This window comes from Drosophila rhopaloa, unplaced genomic scaffold, assembly GCF_018152115.1.
Source record: "Drosophila rhopaloa isolate 14029-0021.01 unplaced genomic scaffold, ASM1815211v1 contig_115, whole genome shotgun sequence".
NCBI classification, from domain to species: domain Eukaryota; kingdom Metazoa; phylum Arthropoda; class Insecta; order Diptera; family Drosophilidae; genus Drosophila; species Drosophila rhopaloa.
Genome location: NW_025334990.1, coordinates 11,125,550 through 11,135,000, shown reverse-complemented (window position 1 = coordinate 11,135,000; position 9,451 = coordinate 11,125,550). Strand labels below are relative to the sequence as shown.

The 9,451-nt window shown below is 37.2% G+C and overlaps 2 protein-coding genes across 4 annotated transcripts in view; both read right to left on the bottom strand.

Annotated features, from left to right (window-relative positions):
* Positions 1-939, bottom strand: part of LOC108046177 — a 1,121-nt gene extending 182 nt beyond the window's left edge. Inside the window, exon 1 of the mRNA XM_017125753.2 lies at positions 257-939. Within this exon, the coding sequence (XP_016981242.1) occupies positions 257-850 (594 nt within the window). The 5' untranslated portion in view covers positions 851-939. The remainder of the gene's footprint in view (positions 1-256) is intronic.
* Positions 940-1,533: 594 nt separating this feature from the next.
* Positions 1,534-9,451, bottom strand: part of LOC108046168 (semaphorin-2A) — a 50,209-nt gene continuing 42,291 nt past the window's right edge. For 2 of the 3 annotated variants that reach the window (XR_006417436.1, XR_006417438.1), the window contains exons 10-16: positions 8,507-8,735; positions 7,251-7,754; positions 6,342-6,494; positions 4,756-4,864; positions 4,472-4,565; positions 3,757-3,888; positions 1,534-3,605 (exon numbers count right to left, since the gene is read on the bottom strand). Coding sequence is in view for 1 of the 3 variants with exons in the window: in XM_044457417.1 (XP_044313352.1) it covers positions 4,479-4,565; positions 4,756-4,864; positions 6,342-6,494; positions 7,251-7,754; positions 8,507-8,735 (1,082 nt within the window). In the remaining 2 variants the exon portion in view is untranslated. The remainder of the gene's footprint in view (positions 3,606-3,756; positions 3,889-4,471; positions 4,566-4,755; positions 4,865-6,341; positions 6,495-7,250; positions 7,755-8,506; positions 8,736-9,451) is intronic. The other variant, XM_044457417.1, reaches the window with a different exon arrangement.

The following is a 9,451-nucleotide window of genomic DNA, read 5'->3' as shown; positions in this document are numbered from 1 at the left end:
ATATTGAGAGTGTATATGTTTAAAATCAAAACCTAAAATGGAATAATTCTTTGAGATGTCAGTAGAAAAGTATGCCGTATTTAAGCATGCAAATAGGTTCCGCTTAAAAATGTTCACAACCTAATTTATTGTCTCAAAATATCTACATAACTCATTTACTAACGAATCCTGCACAATAATATTTAATATTTTTATTTTTTTCATATTTTTTATATTTATTTTTTTCTCTATGAATTTTAACAATATTATCTCTTACCCAGGCTGCTTCGGACTTTGTCTTAAACTCTGGACTTTTCAGTGCCTCATAAAACTTTGCAAATATGGGGCTTCGCTGGCGTTTTTCATTTATTAAGGCCACAAATCGATCTCGGGGCAGATGCGTGAGTAGTTCCTGCACAAAGCTCGTAAAGGAGCTCAACTGTGTGGTCTCTGAATTAGGTTCAAGTAGCACCACAAAGATCTCCTCCCTGAGATCGTCATCAACCGATCGACGATGCCTGATGAAATTGAAATGATGATGCCAGTGTTTTTGCTCTTTTTCTGAGGCCGTGTCATTCAGATGAACAAAGTTAATTAGATCTACAACTTCTGGCAGAGACTCAATGCGCTGTTGTAATCTCTTGAAATCGGAGCTGCGCAAAAACTTTATGGCTTTGCGAAAGCCCGAATCCGTAATCATGTGCTCGGCGACAATTTCATCGATGGTGACACTGGGAATCAGTTTCTCAAAGTCTTTTAGCTCGCTTATCAACTCCGGAGAGTATTTGTACTTCCTGTGATAGCGATACTTTCCAGAAACTAGCACAATGCCGAGGAGAAGAAGCTGAAGCATCAGCTTAAATGGTGACATTTTTTCAGGTTTTCTCTTTGTTTGTTTTATATAAATTTTGTGTGTGTCAATCAATGCTTCCCGGTCAGCGGTTTGTTTATTACTAACTACTTACTCACTTTTTCTGGGGCGAGAATAAAATTTCTATACGGTATGCCGCTCAGGCATTTGTTATCTTTAAGTATGTTTACTCTATTAAAATTGATAACATGGATTCTATGGAAAGGCTTGTAACGGAAAGTGAAATGTAACATAAGTACTCCCTATAACAAAAAAAAAGTGTTGCTGGCACCACATTATAAATGTATTTATGGTAAAATAAAAAATATCAAAATTATACTATTAAAAATAAAAACCAAACAGCTAAACCTAACCAAAGAATTTTAATTTAAGATTACAACTCATATTTATTAGGAAAGATCAATATTTTTTTCCATTCCTTACTTACCATTAAAATTATTTTCGAGAAAGAGTATTAAGAAGTCGACTCATAGGAATCATTGTTTATTCCAAGACTCTCTTGTTATCGCTCTTTTTTTCGCTGTCTTTCTGCTCTAGAGAACATTGCTCATATAAAATAAATAAAGGCCTGCTTTCGAAGTTGAATACGAATTCTAATAAGAACAGTTTTGTTCATACAGTTCCCCTTTTTACAGTCGCATCCCAAATAAAAGTCCACACCAACGATTGTTTTGCTTATTAAAGAATCTTATCACATTTATTTACTGCATTTTTCTTTTTATGTGTTTACATCTAATTTGTTTTTCTTAATTTGTTTCTTTTATTCGGATTTTGCTGTTTTCCGGAAATATTTGGATAGCTCGTGAACCAATCTGCGTTTTGAAAATGTTCGAATGGAACCTTGCATTTGGTTTATTCGAATGGTGGTTAAGCGCAAATCTTCTTTTATTGTATGAATACTTTGTAAAAGTCGTTTATCTATTTATGTATATATATTTTTACCGCGAATATTTATTTAATTTGTATTAATATTTTTACAGTGAATTGTTCGTTAAGTACTCAATTAATATTAATTTTCATCTTTAATTGCCACATTGGCAATTTGATTCATATTTTCTGCGTGTTTTTTCCGAGTGTCCTTTTGTTTTTCTCTTTTGTTTCCGTTTGTTTTATTTTTTACTCAACATCATGTGATTGTCATACAAAACATTTCACATAATCTTTAAATTATTTACAATAAACGTTCAAATAAAAAAACTCTACTAAAGGCAACGCAAAAACATTTCATTCATTAAAGTTAGAAGCTCAGAGCATTAGTAGCTTTTAAATATTTGTTGTTTAATAGTTTTCTTTTTGTGGTTTTGGTTTAGTTCATTTACAATGGCAATGCCAGTATGCAATGCTAAAATTTTTGCTTTCCTTCTTTTTTTTTTTGCTTGGGTAAATCCTAAGATGAAAACATTAAAAATTTTGCAGAGAAAATCTTTAGAAAAATATTTCAAGTGTGTGTATGGGTGAGAGTAATGGTTAAGATTTTCTTACATTCGTCTCTTTTGTTTTGTTTTCTGTTGAAAAAAAACCTATTTAGGTTTTGGGTTGAGTCAAGCGTTTGGGTTTTCCTTGATTTTTTGCAATATTATGGCAGTTTTCGCGGATACAAATATGTTTACTAAATGCAACGAGATGTGTTGTTTTTGTTTTGTGTGAATGAATTTCTGCAATATTACTAAAAACGTATTTACTTGCCACACCAACTTACTTACGCTATTTACGGGTAAGTAATCATGAGCATGTTGGTCTCAATGCAGTAACTTCATGTATCTATATTTATTTATAAGTACGCGTATGCATATATATAACTATGTATTGCTTATCGTAAACATTAGGCCAACGCACAATCTATACAAGAGCGAGTTAATGCCGAATAGAGAATTTCAAATAAAAATTTGGAGCCGAGTAAAAATGAAAATCATTGCTGTTACTTTACTTACGTCTAAAGCTCTTCTATTTACAATTTTCCCCCATGCTATAGTTCATATAGCCTTTATGCTGTGCGTCATTTCTTTTCTGAAACTTTATTTCCGTTTCTTCGGTTTTGGCTATCGTAATAAGTTGGTTCCATATTCGTCTATGACCTAAACAGGGGCAGCTATTCGTGTATATGTTTATCTTACGCTAGTTTAGTCGAACAAATATGGCTAAGTAATATACAAATTCGTTTAAGATCTTCCCAACCCCAAACCCGAAATGGCCAAGCGACGAGTTGCCGGAAACTGAACCAAATCGAAATAAAAATCAAATCGTTGCGCCTCATGAGCTTGGTTAATACTTTGCCTTAGGTCAGATTCTCACTTAGGTGGTTGCAGTTCCATCTGTATCTGTATCTGTTCTGTATCTGTATCCGTATCTGTTAGATTACCTTAACCTTAGCTCGAAATAGAAATAGTGTCTTCTGTAAGTGTCTTTGTGTGAGTGTAAAACCGTAATTTCCATTTGACTTATGGCAGGATCCTTTTGATAGTAACTTTTCTCGTTTACTCCATCTTTGTATATCAGTTAGTTAATGTCGAAAATCATTCAGTTTGACGCTGACAACATCTCAAAACGAAACGAAAGCATGACCAAAAAACGCATCGAAATTATTGGAAATATTGTCGATTTTAAAAGCTTAAAAATTTCAGTCTTTGTAGTGGTTTTTTCCTCTATCTTCTTTTTTTTTTTTGTTTTGTTCATTTTGTTTTTCCTCAGCTCGGCCTTGTCACATTTTCATAGTGGTTCTCCGTATTTTCCTCGGGTGCTTACTGCCTCTCTGCGCCTGCAAACAGAATAAACCCAAATAAAGCAAATATGTTTAGATATAGAAAGTGAGATTGAGTGGGCAGCAGCGGGAAAAAGGAAAAAGGGGGAGAGAGGGGGTGGGGGTGGGGTGGTTAGTGTGGGTTGTCTTACATGGGCACTCAACTTACATTTACATTTTAACTAGAAACTTTAGAAGCGAGCAAATATGGTAAGCACGAACACGAAAATGTACAATTTGCGGTGGGCGGTGGCCACGCCCTCCGTCGACGACGACAAGAACTCAAAGCTGTACAAGTACTCTGGGCAGCGGCAACAACAATTTTTGAGTGGCATCAGCAGCAGCCAAGGGGGCGGGGGGGTTGGACAAAGGACATTTTCGGTTAGATTTCGTCAGGGTCTAATACTACCAGAACTAGAACTACTGGTTATGCGGGGACTGATGATGATGGATGGGTTATACTCGGGAAAAAAAACACCTTCCAAAGTCAAGAATATTCCAAGGGAATGTTTTTAAAAAATGTATTCCTAGATTTATTCCAGAAAATGTAGTATAAAACTTTCGATGATTAAAGTATTGAAATGTTTTTTTGATTTTCAATTTTAAACTATAGTCAAAGGTGTCCAAAAGAAAACATATTTATTTTAATAATTTTTGTGGCTTAATCATTTAAAAAACTTAATTACTTTGAGCTTATTATTTTTAGAGCTATTTATCAAAATTCAGATATTAAAAATAAATAAACTATTTTTTCTTTGTGCACCCCTTTCCATTTTCGTAGAATATTCTTGAGTGTGTGAAGTTTTTTTTTCTGTGTGCTCTGTTAATGCAGGGACTAAAGATAGCATGGGTTGTTCTATATTCTATGATTCAAGGATACTCACTTCTGGGTCAGACCAAAGCATCGTTGCTGAACACATCGTTCACATGCTTGCCGTTGCTGCTGATTGGTCCTGTTTTGTCCTTCAGGCCACATTGCTAATAAAAGGAAATGTAAAACGGGGAAGAAAGAGAAGGGGTGAACACTTAGATCTCTGCTAGCAAATTACAAAATAATTAAAACTCAAAAAGCACCCCCGCACCTGACGCCGAAAAATTAATTAAAACAATTAACGGCAGCTGGCGCCCAAGCCCAAAATATATATGCATAATTCCCAGGGATACACACCTCCTGTTTGGCCTGCCATTGCTTCATGGCCGATTTGTATTTTTCGAACTCGTTGCACCAGTGCGAGTAGATTTTCTGGTAATCCTGCTTCTGCGACGGCGGGGAGCATCTGAATGGGGAAAAGTGAGCAATAAGTTATTGACATTTTCGCGGAAATTAGTCTGCAGGGGGTTGGGTTTTGATGTGCCGGCGGTGTTGACAAGTCAGATATTTTCGCAGAATCAAAAAATTAACCGTGTTTAAGGAAAATAACAGTCTGGGAATTTTGGAAATTCAGTTATTAAATGCCTATCAGAAATTAATTGGTATTACAGCTAAACCAAATTACAATTATAAAGATTTTTATACCCTTGCAGAGGGTATTATAATTTCAGTCAAAAGTTTGCAACGCAGTGAAGGAGACATTTCCGACCCTATAAAGTATATATATTCTTGATCAGGATCACCTCCTGAGTTGATATAGCCATGTCCGTCTGTCCGTCTGTCCGTCCGTCCGTTTCTACGCAAACTAGTCCCTCAGTTTTAAAGCTATCTGCTCGAAACTTTCCCAAAAGTTGTCTTTCTATTGCAGGTAGTATATAAGTCGGAACGAGCCGGATCGGGCGACTATATCATATAGCTGCCATATAACTGAACGATCGGAAAAGCCATAACTTTGGTGTTTTTAAAGATAAGAAGTTGGGACTTTCTATGGGTTTTATTTTTGGCCAATCAATCCGACATACCGAATTTCATAAGGATCGGCCGACTATATCTTATAGCTGCCATATAACTGATTGATCGGAAGTGCCATAACTTTGGTGTTTGTAAAGTTAAGAAGTTGGGATTTTCTATGGGTTTTATTTTTGGCCAATCAATCCGACATACCAAATTTCATAAGGATCGGCCGACTATATCTTATAGCTGCCATATAACTGAACGATTGGAAATGCCATAACTTTGGTGTTTTTAAAGTTAGGAAGTTGGGATTTTTTATGAGTATTAAGAATGCATCATATGAATAATATTGGAGAATATAATTTACAGAGTATTCTGCAAGGGTATATCAACTTCGGCTCCGCCCGAAGTTAGCTTTCCTTTCTTGTTTATAGTAGCTTCTTTAGTTAAAGGATTTCGGGCTCGATATATTGTTGACTTGAATAACTTTACAATTTGTTTACTTGAGATTTAAATGAAAAAGTACATAAGTTTTATCAACACTGTATATTTATCTATTCTTAAAATTGTATATATTTTTAAAATTTCGTATTTTAAATGTGACCTGGAGCATTAGGTTATCTTAAAGAGATTTTTTTCCAATTTAATTTGAAAGTTTATATTTGGGTTGTCACAGAAATACAAAAATTATGATTCGAAAACCATTTTAGAAGTGCCCAAAAGTATGCTATGAAAAGTAAATCGCCGTCTTTCGGTCGTTTTAAAGCATATTACTAGACAAGTTTACTTAGTTTTGAGTCTTAGGATGTTTTTATGTAGCACCCCTATATTATTTATTTAAGAAAAGAAAATATATTTTACTTGTAGCCTTTTTTCACTCCCTGCTAGTAAAATTGGCCGTCTAACTTAGAGATTTCGAGCTGACTCACCTGTGGGCGTCCACGGTGACGCCGTAGCTGCAGAGCAGGGTGCCATCCAAGTAGCTGTCGTAGCGCCCGCCGTCGCCCTCGTTCACCGCCAAAAGGACCAGACCGCCCTCGTTCGTCTCGATGTATTTGGTGGGCGTGTAGCGGACCTCGTAGCTGCCAGACAGAGATGGGGAGCGGTGAGACAGAGATAGGGACAGATGTAGAGAGATGGCTTTTCAGATGGCTGCTGCGATAGCGCGCAGGGGATTTTCCATTTTCTATTCGCATTGGAAACGCACAATAAAAATCAATATAAACTGTGTGCGCGAGACACACAGACTTCGACTTCGACTTCGCCGACTATTCGGTTGGAAAGTTGAAAGTTTTTCCATTACTTGAACACCGGCAGCAGCGTAAACGCCAAAAAGCAGACTTGGAGCGCATTTTAAAGTGTCAATTTACCGCAGCATTGGCACGGCTAAGTGAGATGAAGCGGCATTTCGCTTACACATTTTCCCTACCCTCATTCGCTTTCAATTTTCCCAGAGATCTGCGATTCAGATAGATGAGAATCGTGTGGTTTTTTCCCCGAAAACTCAAAATACAATGGTCCCTGGGTTTTAGGGATATTTGTTTGAAAGTTTCCTTTTTGTTTAAATTGATGGGCTTGATTCAACATATCAAGCTGTCATAGATGTGCATACAAATGAGTGGTTTAGTTTAGCTAAAATATTCTCTCAAACGGAAAAAGTCGGTTTTGAACTAACTTTAATTATAAGAAAGTAAACATAGGTCTAATATTTTTCTCATTCAGCTAAAGCTATGTCTTTCACATATTGATTAAATTGCTGGAAACTGCCAGTAATGAACATCCAAATTTTTGTTTTTTTCTCAAGCCTATAAATATTTAAGGACATTCCCAATACTCACCGTCCTTTTTCGGTGGAGTGATGGTACCAGCGCGTCTGTTTCTTTCTCAGAACTTCCGGCATTTTGACAAAGCAGGAGAGGTGCAAAGTTTGGCCATAGGAGGAGGTGACTCTCTTTCGCAGGACACTCGTGTCGCAGATGCCCGACGTCTCGTTGGCCACGTCCTGCAGCAGACCCAGTTGATAAGGTCGGCAGGCATTGACCTCCTGATCCCATCCACAGTAAGGATCCGAAACACACCGGAAACAGCTGTCGTAACGACGGGCACACATGGCCATGTCGATCTGCTTCACCTGGTGATCGGTGGCCAGGTACAAGGAACCCGTCTTGTGGCTCAGTGTCAGCTCCCTGATCGGTTCATTATGCGGCGAGGCCTCGAATATATCCACCAAATTCGAGTGCCGCTGGCCGTAGTGCATAAACTGCACTATCTTGTAAATGTGACCCGACGTCGTGGCCACAAAGTACACTAGGAACTCCTGGTTCAGCTTGTCGATCCGTATCCTGCGGAAAAAAAGGAGGAAAAAAAGCCAGAAAGACCAGCATCAGTGGCAAGCGCTTAACTGAAAACACATCCTGCGGCACTTTGTTCACAAGTTCCGGCCAAGACAAAACATTTTTCGCTGCCAGAACAACTGACAGCACAGAGCCAGCCCAGGAGTCTGTGCACTTAGAAAAAAAGGTGAATAAAAAATTAAAAGGTCACCACTAGGGGTTTCACAGAAGAGAAAACTAATTATAAAGGTGACTTAAAGTAGGTCTTTAAATATAGAGAGTGGTCGCTCGAACACCTTTGATTTAAAAACTTGAATTTTAAAGACTTCTTTGTACGTTAAAACTGTTAAGAAAAAATGTATATTTATAGAACGTTTTTATCGTAATATTCGCAGTCAACTATTTTTTTTATTGAAAGGTCATAGAAAAAGCAATGCTTAAGATCTTTTTTTTTCAGGCCAAAGGACTTCCGTTTCCAGTGCCATTTTCTTTTCCATTAATGTAAGTATATAATTTGACAAAAAAAAAAAAAAATTTTTAAGACCTTACTATGATCTTTAGTTATTTACTTTTTTATTGAATAAAATGTAGTAATTGAATAATGAAAATAGACTATCAAATTGTGTTTTTTTTCCTGTGTACCCACACATAAGCCCCGAGAAATGTCAACAGGGATACTCCCATGCGACTGGCTCCTTGCCAGTCTGGAACTGGAAACTGAAAACTGGCTGGCGGCGCTAATGAATACAGTTCTCACTTACTTGTCCACCACCAACTTGGTGAGTATGACGTCCCGCTTGAAGAAGACCGGATTGCCAAATTCATGATCGACCGCCTTGTCCATTAGCGGATGTTTGCGAATGAAATTCAACACGGAGTCCGGCAGCGTGGCAGTGTCGTTGTGGCAAGTTCCCGGACGTGGCTCCGGCACTTTGGAGTTCAGCACGGGCAGCCAGGCGCTGTTCGAGGTGGCCTGCTCCTTGAATTTGCCTGGATGGAGTGGGATATACATATATACGGAGACCATCAGTACGGAGTTGAGTGCCGGGAAGAATGCTGCTCTTAATTTATGTGTGTCAGTGCTGTGCGAGTGCTGATTTGTGGCACTGGCACTCGGTAAATAAAAATACAATTTAAGAGTCACAGTCCGAGCTTTAATGGTCAAGTGCGTTCTACAAAAAGTTTCTGAATGCTTACACACTGAATACCGTTTAATTAATAATACTAAGAGACCAAATTGGACTGCAAATATTGTTATACATAATTCAAAATGTTTTCTAAATCATCTTTCCCCTCTACTTATACCATCATCAGCTTATAAATTTAGCTTGAGAAATTCATCTATCTTTAAATCTAAAATTTCAGTTGTGTTTTCATAAAGAATGCCAAGAGGGACCCCGAAAATAATTGACCTTAATATATTCTTTAACTTTACAAATTAGAACAAAAACCCTAGAATAAACAATGAAATAGAAAGTTCAATTAACCAATTTTTCTACTTGAATTTTTCTCAAGGCAAATAAACAATATGAAATATGAAAATGAAAAGCCTCAGGAATTGTCCAACTAATGGATATGTTTTCATTAAATTTTCAGTGTGGCTTGTGTCCTTTGGCATATTATTATCAGAATCCCGCATGGACACACATTATTACGTGGCAAGTATGAAATACAATTTAAGAATCACATCCTGGCCTTCGAGAGCG